Source organism: Electrophorus electricus, chromosome 21 (assembly GCF_013358815.1).
Source record: "Electrophorus electricus isolate fEleEle1 chromosome 21, fEleEle1.pri, whole genome shotgun sequence".
Classification (NCBI taxonomy): Eukaryota; Metazoa; Chordata; class Actinopteri; order Gymnotiformes; family Gymnotidae; genus Electrophorus; species Electrophorus electricus.
In genome coordinates, this window is record NC_049555.1 from 8,090,022 (window position 1) to 8,110,140 (window position 20,119).

The window sequence follows — 20,119 nt, forward strand, 5'->3', positions numbered from 1 at the left end:
TGGATTAGTCTACTACGAGGCGACAATTTTGAATACCTATAGTACTTTTAAAAAAATCTAATTCTTCGGATGGGTTTTACATAGTCATTTTAGTCCTTTGTTGTTTTGTTTTTTTTATTTGTTTTCCATGGTGGATTTTCTTTTGTACATATTTCATATACATGTGTTCTTGTTTGTATTCATGGGATTACAAATCAAAGGTCATGGTATTGTTGCAAAAGTAAAATTAAAATGTAGCTAATGCAAAGTTTTGTGTAGGCTATTAGTGGATCTGTCTGGTACTCTGAACACGGCGGAAGTGACACCCCAACAAACACCCCCTCGAATTTCCCATCAGCCACTGCAGCTAGTCAATGCTAGTGTGTTTTCCTTAAACCGCCTCCGATGTGACTTGTAAATAAATACTCAAACAGTTTGAAAGGTAGGAGCTAGTGTGATTATTTAAATAGTTACTTTGGTTTTCCAGATTTATCGTAGGTTTGCGTGTATTTTTAGTCTTTGTTAGCTACACAGAAAAACTAGGTGAGTTTAACAAGCTGAGTTAGCTATGTAGCTAGCTAACTGTGTTAGCTATATAGGTAGCCAGCTAGTTAGCCGGCTAGCTGTCTGGCTATCTTTAGGTTCCTGATGCCAGATAAATATCCAGCACTTTAAATGATCTACGAATGCGATGTTTATTTTGTACAGATGTGGATCACATAATTATGCGCATAGAGTGGTTTGCCAAAACAGCATAGCTAGCTGGCTAGATAACTAACTAACCAGATAGTCTATTTTTGGCTAGCTAGCTATGTAGCTAGATATAGCAATTTAGCCCGTTAGCTGCCTGGTTTGTTCGTAAAATATGGGCGGTGAAGTCGTGTGTCTGCTAATAATTTTGTTAGCCAGTCTGTATCGCCACCATAAACTGTTATCGAGAATCTCTGATATATGTTAGATTTGCTTAACCAGGGCCTTATACAACTCACACCGGTGCAGTTGCTGACTGACACGCAACAGCTTTCTATCGATTCAATAAAAATTGTCCTCTCTGTTTCTTGTGGTTCTTATCCAGAATTTTGTCAGATATCAATGTTTGATCTCATTTAGACCTAACCGCCCATTTGTGTTTAAAAAAAGTCATCCATGATCTGTTACAACACGAATCACTGCTCTTAAACGGTACAGATAAGTCTGCTTCTGTCCTCACTCTGGACATACTTGCTGCACCCGCTAGCTTCCTTTGTAAACCACTCCCTTGTTACTTGAGCTATCACTGGTTGCTACATGAGGTGAAGTTTGGCAACCTTTACAAATCAAAGCTCTGGACTACTGTCTTTATTGTTTATGTTGCAGGTCCCACAATGTCTGAGCTATTTATGGAGTGTGAGGAGGAGGAGTTGGAGCCATGGCAAAGGGCAATACCAGAAATCAGTTTGATTGACGATGATGATGACGATGAACCTATCTTTGTGGGAGAAATCTGCAGCTCAAAGCCCATATCGAACAACAGACCCAGTATGGACATTGGCATGATGTTCTTATTGAAAACAAATGCAGTAGGCTAAGATTAACTAAATATCAGATTAAAATTCCCACTGGAATAGGCCACATTTATATGCATTTATTTATTTATTGTAATGGTGTAGTGATACCATTTGTATAAATTAATAAAACATCTCAAATATCTGTACAGTAATGTCATCTTATTTTCATTCTGGTTCAGTTGTCAGCAGCCAGCGTCATCAGCCGAGTGCCATATACCAGCGGGGCCCTTCGCTGACCTCCACTCAGAAGACCAGCCAGCCTCTGGTGAACTCTGCCAAACACCCGGCAGCCCCTCACCTGGCAGTCAGGGCCCCAGCACAGTCGGCAGGGGGCTCCGTCCTCATCCCTGTCAGCTCCCCTTCAGCTCCACAGCAGGCGGCACCCAGGACCATAAACCCCATCTCCCCTCAGCCCATCATCATCAACAACCAGGTGCCAACTCATCCGTCTCCAATGTTTAGCCCTCCATGTTTAGGTTTCTGTTCTTTCATTGCAGCTGATGGCCATTTGGATTTTATAATGCTTATAAGTTTTATTTTAAAGTCTTTAATTTTTCTGTAGTTCAAGAATTACTTATGAAAGTAGTATTTCTCTTAGCACACTGTATAATTTATTTGTTAATCCCTCACTTGATTGTTAACTACCATTAATAACATTTAGAGCCCAAATTAAATATCAATGCTTTGGGATTTTTAGATTTTTTCATGACATATTGCTAATGTAAGTACGTTCAGATTTGATATGCTGGCTCTGAACAGATGCCCATGCAGTGTCATGCTTGGAGATAAGTGTTGGATGCTCAGCTATGTCAAAGTGACTTAACAGAAGGCTTTATATAGCATTACATATGACCAGGGAGCACATGTCCAGTTGTACCATAGTGAACTCTTGACAATGAAGGGTTCAGGAACACTGGTGCTTTCATATTGTGTTCAGCTGCGGTACTCCAACATGGTTGTTTGCACCTACTCTAGACCCTTTGCTTCATCAGCTCTGCTTTTGCAATGAAATTGCCACCAACAGGTCAGCCACATGTAGTCAAGGAGTGTGCTGTTGCATACCACGGCTTGTTAAATAGAGAGGGAATCAAGGAGTAAAGGTGATGATGGTGAGATGAAGTAAGAAAAATTCTGGTGCCATTCCTCGAATCACTCAGTCCCAAAACTCCACTAAAGAAACAGCTATGACAGCTGTTGAGAGAAGGAAGGACAGTTAATCTGAAGCACCAAATATAGAGTTTGAGAAGTATCCCAGGTTGCTTTGCATCTGCTGACATGAGGAAGATGCTGACAAATCAAGAATTAACACTTCGATGTTATATAAGTTTTTTTTGGGGTGTGGGGGGTGTGTGTGGGTGGTGGTGGTTATTTTTATCTGACTCAGAAACCAGAGAGACAGGCCTTGTGTTTGCATCTGGAGAGTTGTCTCTTGTTTGAGAGGAGTGTACCCTTGGCAAAAATTCACATTTAGCTATTTTGATTTTGTCTTATTTACCACAATTACTGTTGCATGCTTTGTCAAAAGTCCAAAGTAAAGTATGTGTATTTAAAAGTGGAAGGCATTCACATTTTCAACTGGTGCGTTTTAACTTTCAGTTCTCAATTTCCTTACCAGAGCTCATGTTTGAAACACCCATTGTTCTAATCTTTCTAAAATAGACAGCCAAACCTTAATCCCACTATGCTAACATCCTTAGTGTGCTACAACAATGGTTTACACATTCTTATTCTTTAACAACAACAACAACAAAGAAAAAAAATGCACAATTTCATGTTGTTATTCGGTGTGCTTTTGTTGTTTTAGATTGCTCTGTTTTAACCCCAGCATACTTAGAACATCTTTGAGAGTTTAACACACAATCTATAAACAAAATGTGCAGCTGGGCTGTAGAGGTTTGAAGTTTGACTTTGTGTCTTTGTGTCCTCCCTGATTGCTAGGTGGGAACAGCAGTCACATGAAATGAGCACTTCATGACTTGTGTTCTAGTTGGCATGTTGTTGAACCGCCGCGTCTTGTGTGTTTTTTTCAGGGTTATATTGTGTCCTCACCACAGAACCTCCACAATAACTCATTCATCACCTCCCTTGGCTCCCAGTATCCACCAGGCACATCGTTCGCTGTTCTCCAAGGTATGTAACATGTCAGGATCTGAAGTGACATGGTAATTTGCTTTGTTGGTGTTTAAAAAAAACAAAAAAACAACTGATGTAATATCCATCAAATTTGCACACAGTTACGTTTAGGCTGTGCAAACAATATGCTAGTGGTTGAAGAAACCCAAGATCCAGTAGATTTACCATTGCTGCTGTTATAAGAACACCTCATAACTCCATTTTTGTACACCGTTTTCTGTACACCATTTTAAAATATCAGCAGCACTTTACATTGCAGGAGTGTTTCATAATGAGTGGACCGGTAGAAATGGTGCAAAGCTACTTGAAATAAATGTCTCCACTATCAGATGTTGAGATTTTCTTTCTCCTTTGAAGTTCTTTTTATGAGATTAAAGATTTTCTTATAAGAGCAATGTTGTAATATTGTTTTAGCTGGATGATTGTATTAGCAAGGTTTGTGGTTGCTCACCATAAATGAGCAATAAAAGAGATATTGGTTGAAGCCTTTTGTACTGAACGGTACCAATGATATTCTCAACATTGGAAATGACATTCCATCGCTCCTAAAGCTTATCATTTGTTATCAGTTAACAGCTACCTCAGAGCGGAGAACACAGGAATCTCATGACCACTGGCTTAGTTAACATTCTGGGGATGAGCTACGTATTTTGTGGGCCAGACGCTGCTTGCTGTCTGCACCTGTTTCCCCATAACTTTGCTCCTTCCACTGAGCATGCACAAAGTGACCTGAGCCGCTTAGCACAGTCATGGCAGCCGTGCTTGTGCAGAGCAGTGGAACTGCTCCCTTGTGTAATTTGACAAGTGAGTCGTGTGTGTTCTGTTCTTCATTATCTGTGCATCAAATCTGCGCCAATCTGATGAAAGAAGGCCCTGGCTCTGGCCCTTGCCTGCGGTCAGAGGAAATGGACCGAGTCATTCTGAAATATCAGGGAACCTTATAGTGGGCCCAGACTTTTCCTGTTGCTCTGTCATACTCTGAGACCAGAATCTGAGATTAGACGTATTGTCATTCTAACTGTGAAGCAAGTGGCTCTGTTAAACAAATGTTTAAATTTGTTTTGCCTGTTTTGTTCGCTCTGAATAATTTAAGGCAGTGTGTAATGCAAAGCTGCCCAGCTCTGGTACTGGAAAGTTGCCACCCTGAGTGTAGCTGCAGCCCTAATCTAACACACATGATTGAGTTAATCAAGACCTTCAGTAGCATCTGAATATTAGAGCCATGTGTTTTAGAGCCATGCTCTGCAGGGCGGTGGCTCTCTAGGACTAGGGTTAGGCAGCCTTACTTTAATAAGTTGAAGCCTAACTAACCCCAGCCTGCCTCTCTGTCCATCATAACCGATGCTGAGCAGCTGGTCAGCAGATTGGGCAGCAGGTCGCCGCCCAGCCCAAGCCGTTGCCGGGCGTTGTCCACAGGCCCCAGGTGCAGCTCATCCAGAACAACGTGGTGACCCTGTCCAACGTGCAGGGCCCTGCCGACATCTCGGTCCAGCCCCGCACCGCACACAACCCACAAGGGGTCCAGCTCAGCCAGCAGAGCAAGCACAATGTGGGCCCCATGGGCCCCTCCAAACAGATGACACCTACTCTGCAGGCTGTGAACAACAGGGGTGGGTGGGTGGGCACGCACACGTGCCAGAGCACTTGCTCATGTGTGTATGATAAATTTATAACATGGTTTGTGCTAAAGTTAGTCATTTATATTTGTCTCCCTCCCTGTCCCCCAACTCCCATCATTTTGTCTGGTCCCTGCAGATAACGGCAAAATGAAACGAACCGCTCTGCCTGACTCAAATAACAGCACCAATAAAAGAACCAAAATCGACACAGGTAGCTTCAGTGTTCAGCCACTGTGTAGTGAAATCTTGATTGTACAATGTGCTGTAAACTGACTGGTTTCACTGACCGAGAGATTTGTGCTCACTCCAGAGAACGAAACGCCCCTGAGTAGGAAGTGTCCAAAATGTCACGTTCATTTCAACTTGATGGAGCCGTTAAAAAGTCACATGAGGGTAAGCTTGCTTCAGTCGTTCAATGTGTTTCATAACTTGCCGTTTACAATTCATCACGTGAAACTTCTTCCCGACTGTGAGCGGTCGGAAGTCTTTTCCCGGTCCTTGCTTCTGACCTTTCCCTTCCCGTCTATCCCAGTCCTGCTGTCCTTATTTGCTGGAGACCATCTTCCCGTCCACCTCAAAGCCGGACCGTGCTGGGGCGGCGGCGGTAGCGACGGCGACCACGCCAGCCCGCATGTACGACGTGGAGCGAGGCAAGCTCATCATGCTCGTGTCCGACTTCTACTACGGCAAGTGTGAGGGGGACGCGTCGGTCACCCGCGAGCAGAAGTCCAACACTACGTTCAAGTGCAATAGTTGTCTGAAAACACTAAAGAACAATATCAGGTACTGCTAGTCCCCACCTATTGGGCCTGTGATTGGGCAGCGTTGTGTGTTGCTTCGCCTCTTGCAGGTTCGAGAAGAGGAAGCATATTTGTTTAACGCAACTGTAGAAACATGACCAAATACATAGGGTTAAAGCTTTCCCTGGCATTTATACCTCATTTTACCATGTTTGTGCATTTAATACGGGTACTGGAAAATCAAGCTTGTTCTCTACAACTCTTTGGTTTTTCCCAGTCAGTCACTATTTGTTAGGGTACATAGCATCTGCTTTAACTGGAAAGCTTCAGCCTGGATTTGAATGTCTGGTGAAGCATAGGTTCAGTTGAAAATCAAGTCTGTAGTGCTGTGTGAGAACTGGGCAAGGTGTACATCATCCACTCTCTTTCTGTGGAGAGCCTTTAGCATCAGGAGCTGAAAGTGACATCGGGGAGCGCAAACAACGCAGCCAGACTGGAGGGAGGGAGGAAAAGAAGGTGAAGAAAGAGAGACAGTGATGGAGAGGAAGAGGGGGAATCCAGCTCCACCCCCCCCCCCCACCCCACCCCCGGGTCCTGGGATGAATAATGGCAGGCGGTTTGGCTGGTGCAGGACGTGCTGGTGTGATTAAATGACTCCGCTCTGGCACGGCGTGAGAAAAGCCTCGCTAAGCTCGTTTTAATGGGGAGACATGTTTGCGGCGAGCCCCGAGTTCTGGCAGCCGGGGTCACAGCTCGCCTGGCTAACAATTCCTATTAGGCAAGCTGAGGTAGCACATCGCCAACACCTGAAAAATAGGGCACCAAGCACCAGGGCAGGATGGCATGCAGAGGGAGAGGGGGCCAAAGGAGCGGCCTGTCATTAGAAAGACCAAAAAAGAACCTTAGCGTAATTGCCGGCATTATAATGGCTATTATGCATGCTTAGAAAGTGAGGTGTAGGGAGAATGATTGGTAATTTATCTTTGGAAAACCTTTGGGAGCTGCAGTGCTGCTTTGACACGCATTGAGGCCATGCGCTGTTCCCCCCCCCCCCCCCCCCCCCCTTTCATGAATATTGGAGTTCATATATTTGGTTTGTTATGTTTAACAGTGTACGACCTTTATTCCCAGATGGCTGTGGAGGTTAGCCGGTTCCTGCAGTTGGCTCTATTTGTGGTGCATTTGTTCTGGCGGACAAGTTTGATTTATAGAGGATTAAGGCTAGTGTCTTAATACATCTAAATGGCCTGTTGTCTTATCCAGAAAATGTGACCTGTTTTGTGAAATAGGGCAGGTTTGGTTTCAACATGTGAAATTCTTGAATTTGCCATTCTCAGAGGGTGCCATGTGTCTATTTTGAGTGAGTCTTTGAGGGGGAAGAGAGAGACTGTGTTTTCAAAATTAGATGCTTTAGTAGTGGTTTACCTGCATGAATGACGCTCATCTGCATAACATACTCTTCCGCTCGCATCAAAGCCTTTCCTCTGTGGTTTAGCGTGCCGCTGTGCATGGCATTCCCTGCACGCCCCGCTCAGCCCCCGGCCCTGCGCGCACCACGCACCTGTGGATGCTGGCGTTTACCTCACATTAATGTCACAGGTTCCAGGTGTCCCTGATGGTGTCACTCTTCTGGGGTCTCTCCATCTGTTCTCTTCCTCTCAATCTTTCATTCTGTTCATCACTTTCTTTCTCTCTCTCTCTATTTTTCCTTGTGTCTTACAATGTCTGTTGCTGTTCATCTTTTTCTATATCTTTTCCTCCCTCCCCCCCTTTTCTCTCTGTAGTTGAGTCAAGACGACTTTATTGGCATGACTGTATGTAGTACAGTATTGACAAAGCACTGGAAATGCTGTTTGAAAACATTTCACTATATTTTAGTATATATTATATTCCTCAGGTATAGTAATAGCAATTATAATAAAAATGATTCCAAAAGTAGTAGTAGTAATAATACTAAATACTAATAATAATAATTATTATTATTATTATGCTTATAATGATCGTAATAACAGTTATTACAGTAGTGTTATGAATTATAATAGTAGTGGGTAAACATCAGTAACAATATTAATGGCACCTAACAAGCCATTAAGTCTCTCTGTATTTCTCTGTCTCGTTCTGTCTCAGGTTCATGAATCACATGAAGCATCACTTGGAGTTGGAGAAGCAGAACAGCGAGAGTTGGGAGAGTCACACCACATGTCAGCACTGCTACCGCCAGTACTCCACTCCCTTCCAGCTGCAGTGCCACATAGAGAGCGCCCACAGCCCCTACGAGTCCACCAGTATGCTAGCGCAGTTTCCACACAACCACCACCACCTTTCAGCAACATCTCCACTCCTCTGCAAGCTACTGCAATGTTTCTAGAATGCTCTGGGAGTCTCCTAGCTGATTAGAACTCTGGCTCCATATTTACCAATATACACCCTGCAATTAGGTCCATGGACAACTGTCCAGGGCATTTATGCTTGAACTGAGACTGCTGCCAGATGAGGAGGGGTAATATGATATGGTTTTTACATGTGTGTGTGCGCGCGCGCGCGCCTCTGTTTTCCTTTTGTGTCTTCCAGCTAATTGTAAGATTTGTGAGTTGGCCTTTGAGACGGAGCAGGTCCTCCTGGAGCACATGAAGGACAATCACAAACCCGGAGAGATGCCATATGGCTGCCAGGTAACGCCCACTTTGCCCCGCCCTTCGTCAAGTTGCATTACAGCCTCGTCCCCACGTTACCCCGCTTCTCTCTCCCCGCACAGGTTTGCAACTACAGGTCGTCATTCTTCTCCGATGTGGAGAACCATTTCCGCACGGTCCATGAGAACACTAAAGACCTCCTGTGCCCCTTCTGCCTTAAAGTCCTGCGCAGTGCACACATGTACATGCAACACTACATGAAACATCAGGTGAGGGCCTTCCTGCCAGTCGAGTTTTGAGAAAGCCTTTTGGGAGGGGGGAGACAGACACATAACTGTCTGAGAGAACTGACTTGTTTGATTCTCTGCAGCTGACACACAGCACTTTTGAAGTGGCTGAAGGGCGACTGAACTCAACATCAGCAACATGGCTAATAACTAGTTTTGGCTATTTGGAGCCTTTTCGTTACTGATCTTATGGAGGATTTATTCACTGTTAACTACATTATAATCTTAGGATGATGCATTTCTTTAACAAACATTCTTCACTTAAACCAGATTTATTGAAAACACATTTATTGTTTGCATTCTGTTGGGTTATGGTTACATGTATGTTTGCTGGACTTGTGGACCCATTGATGCTTAAGACCTTGGAAGTGAGGGTCAGCCGTAAGAGGGCTCGGAACCTGAAGAGCCCTCATCTGTCTCTCTGTCTCTGGATTTGGGGGCGTGAGGCTACGTGGCCCTGAAGTCAGCAAAATGTGGAAGCCACTTGCGAGTTGCCCTGTTGGCTCTCTCTCTCTCCAAGCTTGGATTGATTTGGTTGTCTGTCGAACACCTTGGTGCAATACATAACAGTCTGACAGCGGAGGCTGACTCTCTTTGCCAGCCTTAAGGGGCTCTCCCCGGCAACAGGAAACCAGACCAACCAGGAGCCACTTCAGCCCCAGACCCCCACCCCAAAACCAGGGGGGGTGGAGGTGGAATCTAGCCCTCAGATCTGGCTAGAAACAAGAATAACAACAGTGAATGTTGTAATCTGGGTCAGAGGCATGATCGGCAGGTTAACTAGCTAATTTACATCTGTATGTTTAAGACGAAGAACACAGGCTCTGATTTCATATTACTTATGTACCAATAAATTGTGTTTGTGTGCGTTTGTTTATACATATACGTTTCTGTTTCGTTTTTGATAGAAAAAGGGAATTCAGCGCTGTGGAAAGTGTCGATTGAATTTTCTCACCTACAAGGAAAAGGTGGAACACAAAACACTATACCATCGAACTTTTAAGAAACCGAGAAGCCTCGAAGGACTGCCTCCAGGAACTAAGGTATGATGGCCCACTTCAGCGTTTAGTTCACAAACAGTGAACGTTCTTGTGCTGAATTCTGTTAAGCACTTTCTCTTTAACAAGGGAAAGGATCAGGAGTGTTTAATTACTAGGCCAAACTCTTGAAGGAATTGTTCTGCATTAAAAAATGAGTTCACACAGGGTTTTCTTTGCCCCAAATATAGTCAGCCAAGACCCATTTGGTCATCACTCACTTTGCACAATGCCTTCTGGTGGATATAAGATTCCTTTGCATGATAGATATGTGAGTCTTGTAGCTTCAGTATAAAACTAAAGAAGAAAAATTTGGACACCAAACATGTACTAAATTTGAAGTGGAAAACTGTACATTTAGTTTTTCGTTGATCTAGCAGCTAGCAAAAAAACCCTCTAAATAAAAAGTCAAAACAACATTAAAGCCTTTATCTTATTAGGATGGGATACATACAAATGTAAACATTGGTATTATCAAAATATTTAAAGGGTATTATAATCATACACTTTGAATTGATAAAGATCATCTTATAGTTGCAATTCTCTGGGTCTTTAACTGAGGAATTGCATGTTAATCATAAAGGTGTTTGATTGCTGCGCTGCTTCATCTTGCTTGTGGGGGTTTGTTTGTTTGTTTGTTTTTTCTCCTCAAGGTGACAATTCGTGCCTCCCTTACTGGAGGGTCTGCCATGTCTCCCAACACCGCTAGCAAGTCATTTGTCAACCTCGTGCCCACAAGCCCCGAGACAACACGACCAGTGGCTCACAAGTCCAGCTCGAACGTGGGGAGGACAAAGATGAACCAGGCCAACAAGAGCCGCAATTCTACCCACAACAGTGAGCTCAAAGGCTTGAAGTGAGTACCCTCTTGTCAGACTTACTGACGGAGCTTTTTATTTACAGATTTTAGACTTTTAGGTTTTTTTTAGGAATGTTTTCGATGTGCATGTGAAGTTTCCGCTTGTTTATCCACAGGCTTTCTGGAGTGCACAAATGTACTGAGTGTCTTCATGAAGTCACTGACCCCTATGTTCATTATCCCCTGGCACTGAAATGTTCTATATGCAAGTATCGGACGAGCTGTCAGAAGTCTTTCGGGCAGCACATTGGTGAGGTAAAGACGGGTCACGTATGAACTTGTGAGCAGAGTTCCAAGTGAGAAGGTTAAAAAAATTAAGACAAACCAAAATGGTTCTGGCAAACTGCCACATGTCACAATACTTGTATGTCTGTTGACCCATCAAGGTTCCATAGCAGTTCCTCCAAACTGCGACTGAGCAAGGTGAAGAAACCTCTGCGTGGTGTGCGGTGGGTTTTAAATTCTCTTCCCTCCATCAAGCTCAGCTTTCATACCTTCCTGGTTAAACCTTTATGTTGGCTTTATGTTGCCTAATCAATGGCTTGTGGTCACTGTTTCCCAGTTGGGAACACTTGCTAAATAAATTGTTAAACACTTGTTAAACTCTTTTCAGCCCCTGTTGAATCACTTTTACTATTTAGATACCTTTTGATGTGTCATGAACGTGTTTGCATCTGATATGATGTGATCTTGGGGGGTTATAGGAGTCTGACCCTCGTTTGTCTAAACTGCGACTTCCTGGCTGGTGCCTCTGACGCGGACCGCATGTGCGAGCACCTGCTCAGCCGGCCCAACCACACCTGCCAGATCATTTTAGAGACAGGTACCCCCTGCACTGGTTCAACCAGCCCTCTTCATACTATACTCTCAGCTTGTCTGTCACAACCACACTCAACATGTCCTCCCCATCTCTCTCTCTCTCTCACATTCACTCTCTCCCCACACTGGCAGATGTGGAGTCGTCGACGGTTAGGTAAGCTGTTTTGATGATCGCTCGCATTGCCATGACGGCGCTGTTACATGTAGCATGTGACTGCTAACACTGTCCTTACATTCTGAAGGACTTAAGAGCGGACCATGTAGAGCTCTGAGGAAGCTAGAGCCACAGGGAGCAGGGTACCCACTAAGCTGCTAACCTTTTTACCTTCCCTGATTTATTTATTGTAAATGCGTTGCTCCTTATTGTCGCTTTGTGTTTGCAAGGAGCTGGTTTACATTTGAGGATTGCCTGTTTGATGTCCAGACTCTCCCTGGAACTGTGTGATGTATTGGGAGGCAGTGACACCAGGACTGGTGCTTTTGTTAAACGTAGAGGGCAGAGATGTAAAGAGAAGAGGGTAAAAATAGATGGGGTGTCTCACCTTCACTGATTTAGACAAATCACTTTTTGCGATAAAATACGTGAGTAAATTCCAACTCTCCGACCCACGAAATGTTTTAAAATATCACTCATTGTGAAAAATCATCGCTAATTTCATTAGTCTAATTTGTGTGCATGTTAAGTGCTTTGCAGAAGGCACTGTAAATTAGGGCTGTAGTTCTGGCCTTAATTAAAGCAGAGAAACACATTGTAATTAATGTGTACCAGAGAGAGAGGGGTCTTCAAGAGTCACTGTAAAGTATTACAAGAGGGGGGTGTAAGAAATCATGCACTGCTTCTCCTTCTGTCCTGATTGGTTCGAAGTTCCTCAAGAGACTGCCAGGAATGCACATGAGAGCTATTGTTCTGTGATTCAAATTTCTAAAATAAGTTTTCTTTTCTGGGTTTTCTAAATTTGGTGATTCTCTTAATGAGAGTGTGATGTGTTTACATTAAGTAGATGGGATTTTGTTTACATTAAGTAGACAGGATTTGCACAATCTTAGCTTTTAATGTTTTTAGGTTGTGAAAGAAATTTGGTTGATCTTCCTAAATGTCTTCCAAAAAATGACAAGAGGAAATACCAAAGGACACTTGAAAGTCGAGACAGGCTGATGGAAGCTGTAGAAGCAGCTGTCAGTTGCTTCCACTGTTAGAGCTGGAATAGCACTTCCTCTGAAGAAGGGACTTGATAATATGGTAGCAGGTTTTTGGGGGGGGCGGGGGGCACCCTCAAAGGACTTTCTGATTTTGTATTGTTTTCCTTCTCTTCAATTAGCTGTACCCTCACTGACTCTGCTAAGGTGAGTAAACATGCCAACTCCTTCCCTTTATTACCCCAACACATTTGCTTGTTTCAAAGTAGTCCTGACACTTTTTTCTCTGCACTTTTTCTCTAAATTCTCTATCTTTCTCCAATAGGTCGAGACCCAAAGTCCTACAGAGGTGGTCTGCTCGGACCGGTAAGGTCATTCCGTTCTCAGAATATGAATGTTATTCGTGCATTACTTCCACGATCTTTTGTTCACGTTCCTTTTTATCCTGTGATTTAGTTCGGTGGGAACCACAGATTTCTCCTCAGAAGTGTTCTCCCTGAAGTCCGAGCCAAGCGAGGTTGAATCGCTCAGCATCGTTAGCGTGTGGAGCGAAGGCCCCGCGGCACGCTCAGCCGACGACGCGTTAGAAAACGCGGAGGTGCCGATTCAGAGCCTCCAAGACCGCGAGGATGAAACAGAGACCGGGATTGCTGCACCCGTGGCAGAGGGCAGCCACGGGGGGAAAGTGTCCCAAAGCGTCTCGCCTGTCTCTTGTGAAGTGGCGGCCCCAAGCCCCTGCAGCCTCAGGGAGGACGAAGGGCAGGTCACGGCGGACGACTTCCTGAATAAAACTGACAGGACGGAGCGCGTGAGCGTGCATTCGCCCCTGGAACCTCTCACGCCTTCGAAGGACCTGGAACGCGATGCGGCGGAGCATGCACCGGGCACAAGCGAAGACGCTGCGCTGGACCGTGCGACGGACGTCGAGGGCGAGCCCTCAGTGCCCCATAACCCCCCAGAGCCTTCCGTGTCAGAGTAGGGCAGAATACGGATGCTCTGCTGTTACACAGTTCCACTTCTTTTTGAAAACAAAAACAAGGTGCATTAAACAGGCTGACTGTTGTTACTTAATGTAAGACTCAAGAGCCGGAGAGCGTTCGCCCACTTGAACTTTGTTTTCCGTGGGTTAATATGTCAAGATGTGTCAACATCTGGTTGTGATGAAATCTGAGCTTGACTGTGTTACTGTACTTCAATACAAAGTATTGCCTTCCCTCAAGAATGATCTGTTTCAGAAGGAAACAGAAGGACTGGGAAATTTTTGGAATCATCTAACGTAAACCTTTTTGCTTGCCCTATTTATCCCAGTTATGTTTTGGACATTTTAGTATCATTAACGTAGGAAAGTTGGCACAGAAATAACCGTAAAGAGTTAGCGTTTAGATGAGAATGTGGCTGATTGAGTGTATAGTATATTGCATTGTACATTGTACTTGACTGATAAAGAATTCCCCTCAAAAAGGACTCTTCTTGCTTTACTGTCGTTTTCAATTTAAGATATTCTTTTGTACACTTATTTCGAGTAGGGGCCCTTTTAAATGTAGGTTCTTTCAATGGTTTTTTGTTATAGGCATTATTCACGTGTGGACCGCTTAAATGGATTTTAGAGGTAAGGCTCCATATATAATGTCAAATAAACTTTAAGTAAAAATTGAGTTGACCATCTTCATTTTACATTATTTGAATTAATAACGTGATTGGTGTTGGTGCTTCATTAAATTTTGCTATCTGGCCTACACATTCATCTGTCAAGTTGTGGGGAGTAAGGCTGATCAGACTGACTCAATTGCACAAGCGAATTTGTTCCGGATACGATGTTACATTTGAAGATGAAGACTATATTTGAACATCAAGAAGTTAATTGCATTAGTATAAACCCTTACAGCTGCAATCGGCATTTCCAAATCAGTTCTACAATGTTTTGAAATTCCGACTAAAGCTTTAAAGTCTGACCACGAACATCACTACCCTTCTCTCGGAAATAATCAGAGTCCAAATTCAGTTACACAGCTAACGACCCGCTGAAGTTCAAGTCATGTACTTCTTGTGCCGTGGTTCTGTCCTATTGGTGTTCACTTCTGATTCCAGTTTTACGTCTAACTTCAGTATTTACCAACAATTTTGATAAGGGTGCGTGAAAACGCCACCTGTAGGCTACACCCATTTCACTATGCTATATCGTGAGATTTAACAAACGGAAAGGCGGTTTTTAATTTTTTTTTTTTTTTTTTTCCTGTTCTGTGTTCCCGTTTCTGTTTAAATTTTGTATGAACAAGTTTATGTCCCATTTCAGATTTCTGTCAGTCCTGCAACGTTCAGCAGCAGCATGGGACGGTTTTCGTTTGTTTTAATAACGTGCGCCATCTTGTGTAATCTTTTGAAAGAGCACTCGCTGCCTTCAGGAAACCTACGGGTTCAAAGTCACAGAAATGTTATGTAGCTCTCTTTTTTCGGTGCTTAAAGTGATTTTAACGAACGTGATAATATTTATAAAATAAAGATATCGACCGATTACTGTTTCTTGACTGGGTTGATATCAAAGGAAGTTTAGCAGGGCTGAAGCTTTTAGGAAATATCTATGTGTTCAGTCCCTTCCACTTGTACTTCTGTGAACGTAAGAAGGAGACCGCAGGGGTTTGATTTTATTCTGATCCACACAGACACCTGCAGTCGGATATGTGGACACAGCGGCATTGCACACGTCACAGGAAGTGATGTATGCGGGAAGATGGCGACGCGCGCAGATTAGCTAAAACGCCCAACCCCGGTACATTCATGGTTTTAACAGAATAGGCTATATGGGTAGCTGTAATGTAAAAGTCGAATTCAATACACATAAAAAGCGATATGAAAAAGTAAGGACTGAAAATGTAGAATCTGATCTGGCTATCAGTGGTCGATGCGAGTATTTTAGTTAGCTAGGCTAACCGTGCTCGTGCACAGGCGGGCTCACAGGGACGTTTGTGAATAAACGGCTTTTAAGCATGTGGAATTTATTTTATTTAAATGCCATTGACCATGGTAGTTCATTACTACGAGGACTTTGTAGAAAACGTATTAAGTTTGCGACGTGCTCTAACATTAGTAAATCTTTAGTTACCCGAACACGCTGCTCCTCAAAACCACCCTGGAGAGTCCTGTTCTTTGGCAGTGACGATTTTGCAGTCGAATCACTGAAACAGCTTTATGCATCTCGGTAAGAAAGTATGCTGTTGTTTTTTTGTTGTTGTAAGTAGCCGATCCTTCATACTTTGCGTTTGCTTCGTTAATAATAATTTATATAGCGCTTTTCACAAACCCGATGACGCTTTAAGGGACGTATAATGAACAATAAAGATTATGGTTTTCAGTGAATGTTTAAAGACATAGAACATTTACGAAGAGATTGTGGCAGAGAATTACAAAGTTTAGGAGCAGTAGCACTGAAAGATCTGCAGCCATGGTTACAATTTGAGTTTGTGGTACAGTCAGAAGACCAGAGCTAGAGGAATTAAGGGTGCGAGAGTACAAATAAATGAGCTCGGTGAGATAGGCAGGAGCAAGACCACGAAGAGCTTTAAAGGTTAGAAGGATTTTATACTTAATTTGGGAGATAACAGTTTAGCCAGTACAGCTGTGGAAGGACAGGTGTGATCTGTGCAGTATGTTTGGTAAGGACTTCAGCTTCTGAGTTTTGGATGTACTGATAACAGTTGATAAATTTAGCAGAGAGACCATTAAAAAGAGAATTACAGTGATCAATGCGGGAAAAAATGAAGGTGTTTATCAGCATTCTTGCATTAATATTCCTGGGCATATGGAGAAGGTGTGCAATGTTGCACAGATTATAAAATGTAGTTTTGGTGAGTGAAGAGTCAACCAAGTCTACCAAGGTTTTTAATAATCTCATTCGACCTTCAGCATTAATAGTGTTGTTTGAGAAACAGGAAGGTAGTGATTTAAGCCCTAGTAGTAAAACATAAGTTTTACTGGTATTGAGTTTGAAGTTGTTATTGTGCATCAAGAGTTTTAGGTCTAAGATACAAGGGCAGAAGATGTGGGGGAAGCAGTGCTAATATAAATCTGAATGGCATCAACATAATGGTGAAATTTAAGGCTATGATTACAAATGATATGTCCTAGTGGAGAAATATCTAAAAGGAAAACAAGGGGTCCAAAGACAGATCCCTGAGGTACAGCTTGAACAACAGGTGCAATGGATGGTTTGTGTGTACCTATTGACATTGATTGTTGTCTATTAGTAAGCTATGACTGTGGTTTAATGTTTTTTCACTTTCTAGAGAAGACAGAGGTGATGCAGTAGTGGATTCGCTTGAGGTTGTCACATTGTCCAGTAATGTTCCTGTTCGAAAGTTTGCTGACCGGCACAAACTTCGAGCTCATGACTGGCCAAATGTGGACTTCAGTGGGTGCTTCGATGTTGGTGTGGTGGTTTCATTTGGCTGCCTGCTTCAAGAGAGCATTATCAACAAGTTTCCATAGTAAGGACTCATGTAAATTCAACAGGCAGACCTAAGGTCTCATATCTCGCATCATATTTCACCTTAATGGATAGTGAATAAAGTCTATAGAATAAAGCTGTTATAACTGCTAAATAAATAAATAAAATCAACTCAGAGTGCTTTAAGGGAATTGCAGACCATCATAATGTGAAGATTAGGTTTGGATATTTGCCCTATCTATATAATAAATATAAATGATGGCTAAACATGGTCTGTTTTGTAATTATGTATAATGCACTGGCTTTAACTGTTAGTTTATAGGCTGTGTCCTACAGTGTGCTTTTTGTGGTTAATATGTTTTGGCCAGCATATTTACCAGACCTGAAATGGCATCAGCCTCCACCAATATGTTTGGCTATTTCTAAACATCTTAGCAAAGTGGCTGCCACAAAATTTGTGCACCTATAAATCCATGGTAAGGGAGGACATTTCCAAAAAATAAGTTTGGACACTAGAGAATGTCAGCTGATTGGTTCAAAAACTGTTTAAGATTTGTTATCCTGCACTTAACTTCCCTTGGACTATGTAAGGCATGCAACATAAAGTTGCCATGGTGATGTAACTGGGTAAAAACTCATCAAGGGTTGTCAAACAGAAAATTCAGGCTTAGTTCAAGCTAAATTTAAAGTTAGTCGTATAAGCAAAAATCCTACTTTGTGAGGCAGACCCATACAAGAAAGCAATATGTCTTATGTAGCCTGATAACTGCTGTGTAAATTCTAGAAACCTCTATCATCTTGAACATGGACTTAGGAATTTACTTAGTACTGTTATCCAAGTAGCTGTAAGCCTGTTTTATGAAATACTCCCCTGATTTGGTTCCTGCATCTTTTGTTTACACAAATCAGTCCGTGATGTTAACAATTTTTTTTGCTGTTTCAGTGGAATCCTGAACGTACACCCTAGTCTTTTGCCGCGATGGCGAGGTCCAGCACCTGTTTTTCACACAGTCCTGCATGGTGACAAAATCACTGGAGTCACCATCATGCAGATTAGGCCCACGAGGTAGAGGCTAAGCTGCTCTTTTTGTGGATAGTTGCCCAAAAAGATGAATAAAATAATTTCTAGAATAGTGCAGGGCACAGCAGAGTTTATTTCTTTGCTTTGTAAGAAAAGTAACATTTTAATGTGGTGCCATCTTTATTTATTTACATTAATTTTGTTACAGATTCGATGTAGGTCCGATACTCTCTCGAGAGCTTTACCAGGTTCCTGAAAAGTGCACAGCTGATCAACTGGGAGCTTATTTGGCTGTTCTGGGAGCTGAGCTGGTATATGCTGCTTTTCTCTTGACATGAAACAATCAAAAAAATGTATCTAGATACTCCAAAAACCCTTTGCTATCTTCCACAGCTAATAGACACACTGAGAAATCTACCAGAGAGAATAGCAAATCGAAAGGAGCAGGCCAAAGAAGGTGCAACATTTGGTAAGGTCCCAGTCCTTCCTAAACACAACTCATTTATTTTTTGTAATGTGTTCCACAATTATGTACACATGTAGTCCTTCATATTAGAAGATATAACATTGGTTGTGCATCAGCTCCTAAAATTAGCACTTCCATGAGTTGGCTGGTTTGGGAAGAGCAGACTTGTGACCAGATCAGCCAGCTGTTTCGAGCTATAGGATTTCGGGTAAGGTTTACTGACTTTCTGAGGCTGGTAAATGAAACTATGGAGCATACTCTATTCTTTTTTTTTTTTTTTCATTAATAACAAATGTGTAACTTGATTTTGAAATGAACAGATTCCACTGAGAACCATTTGGATGGACAGGACAGTCAAACTTCAGGACTTTGTTGGTAAATGCAAAATGCCATTCACAGGTATGGTGTATTATATAAATGCATGTTGTTAGCTCTTTTCTGCACATTTTTTTGTTACCCCACCCATCAGTCCCATGCAGCTTTTGCACAAATGCTGACACCATACATGTGGCAGTATGTGATTAGTGCTGTTCTGAATACACAATGGCTAATTAAAATTATGACCCCCAGTTTATGTAGATCCCAAGCTAACATTTTCAGAGTTGTGGAGCTACAACTTTGTTTTGCATTTTCATTACACTTTACCCAAGGGAAATGTTGATTTGTCTAAAAAGTGTACTCATTAAGAGAAATGCAAATGCCAGAAGATATTTGCATTTAAGTGTGAAATTATTTCTTATTGTATTTTTGCAGAAAACTCATATGCTGTTGTCCCAGGGTCTATCCATTATGATAAAGAATCAAACACAATACTAGTCTGCTGCAAGGTAAGGCTTATATGCCATGTTCTTTACACCTTTGGCATCATTAAATATCATTGTTTTGTTTGTTGTTTATTTTGAAAGAAAAATTCTATTTTTGTGACCTGTTCCCTCTCCAGGATGGATGGGTCGGATTCAAAACCATAACGTTAAAGAAACGATTGTCAGCTGCTGATTTCTTTAATGGATATCTCCACCAGGATCGCCAGAAAAATTCAACCCAGAACAACTATCGGTTTCAGAGCTACAGACCTCATTTTGCCAAAGGACAGAATGCTAAACTACTGTCATTAAACAGCTGTGACTAAAGATGAGAAAATATTTACTATGCAATGATATTTTCACAGTGCTTAAATGTTTGTCTGTTTTAAGATAGACATATTTGCTGCTTTAATACTGTGCAACATTGGCTCAATGTAAACAGTCATATACATATCAGTGTGATTATTTTATTGACAGATTTCTTTTTAATGTAATGTGCCATCAGTGATTATTGTAACATCCTAACGCTGGCTTCGAGGTTTTCTTTACACCTTCCTTTGATTGGGAAATTATTCTAAAGTCCACAGTATTGAAATAC

At 42.4% G+C, this 20,119-nt stretch overlaps 2 protein-coding genes across 2 annotated transcripts; both read left to right on the forward strand.

The window, feature by feature from the left end:
- Positions 1–328: 328 nt before the first annotated feature.
- Positions 329–14,254, forward strand: znf280d (zinc finger protein 280D). The gene is made up of 20 exons (XM_035521066.1): positions 329–421; positions 1,336–1,497; positions 1,706–1,959; positions 3,557–3,656; positions 5,012–5,269; positions 5,415–5,489; positions 5,589–5,671; positions 5,811–6,061; positions 8,146–8,303; positions 8,590–8,690; positions 8,774–8,920; positions 9,847–9,981; positions 10,629–10,831; positions 10,951–11,080; positions 11,213–11,283; positions 11,539–11,657; positions 11,786–11,807; positions 12,973–12,997; positions 13,116–13,156; positions 13,247–14,254. Exons 2-20 carry the CDS (start codon positions 1,344–1,346, stop codon positions 13,767–13,769), a joined length of 2,850 nt encoding a protein of 949 aa, XP_035376959.1. The 5' UTR covers positions 329–421; positions 1,336–1,343; the 3' UTR covers positions 13,770–14,254.
- Positions 14,255–15,516: 1,262 nt separating this feature from the next.
- Positions 15,517–20,046, forward strand: mtfmt (mitochondrial methionyl-tRNA formyltransferase). Its single transcript, XM_027007321.2, has 9 exons — positions 15,517–15,986; positions 17,071–17,271; positions 18,175–18,297; positions 18,461–18,563; positions 18,646–18,721; positions 18,835–18,926; positions 19,039–19,117; positions 19,472–19,545; positions 19,659–20,046. The coding sequence occupies exons 1-9, from the start codon at positions 15,775–15,777 to the stop codon at positions 19,845–19,847; spliced, it is 1,149 nt and encodes a 382-aa protein (XP_026863122.2). The 5' UTR covers positions 15,517–15,774; the 3' UTR covers positions 19,848–20,046.
- Positions 20,047–20,119: the final 73 nt, after the last annotated feature.

Coding starts and splice junctions, on each gene's coding strand:
- znf280d (XM_035521066.1), top strand. CDS start 1,344: ATGTCTGAGCTATTTATGGAGTGTGAGGAGGAGGAGTTGGAGCCATGG. Junction 5,270..5,414: donor GCAGGCTGTGAACAACAGGG/GTGGGTGGGTGG, acceptor TGGTCCCTGCAG/ATAACGGCAAAATGAAACGA. Junction 10,832..10,950: donor AGTGAGCTCAAAGGCTTGAA/GTGAGTACCCTC, acceptor GTTTATCCACAG/GCTTTCTGGAGTGCACAAAT.
- mtfmt (XM_027007321.2), top strand. CDS start 15,775: ATGTGGAATTTATTTTATTTAAATGCCATTGACCATGGTAGTTCATTA. Junction 18,564..18,645: donor CTGTTCTGGGAGCTGAGCTG/GTATATGCTGCT, acceptor TATCTTCCACAG/CTAATAGACACACTGAGAAA. Junction 19,118..19,471: donor ATGCAAAATGCCATTCACAG/GTATGGTGTATT, acceptor GTATTTTTGCAG/AAAACTCATATGCTGTTGTC.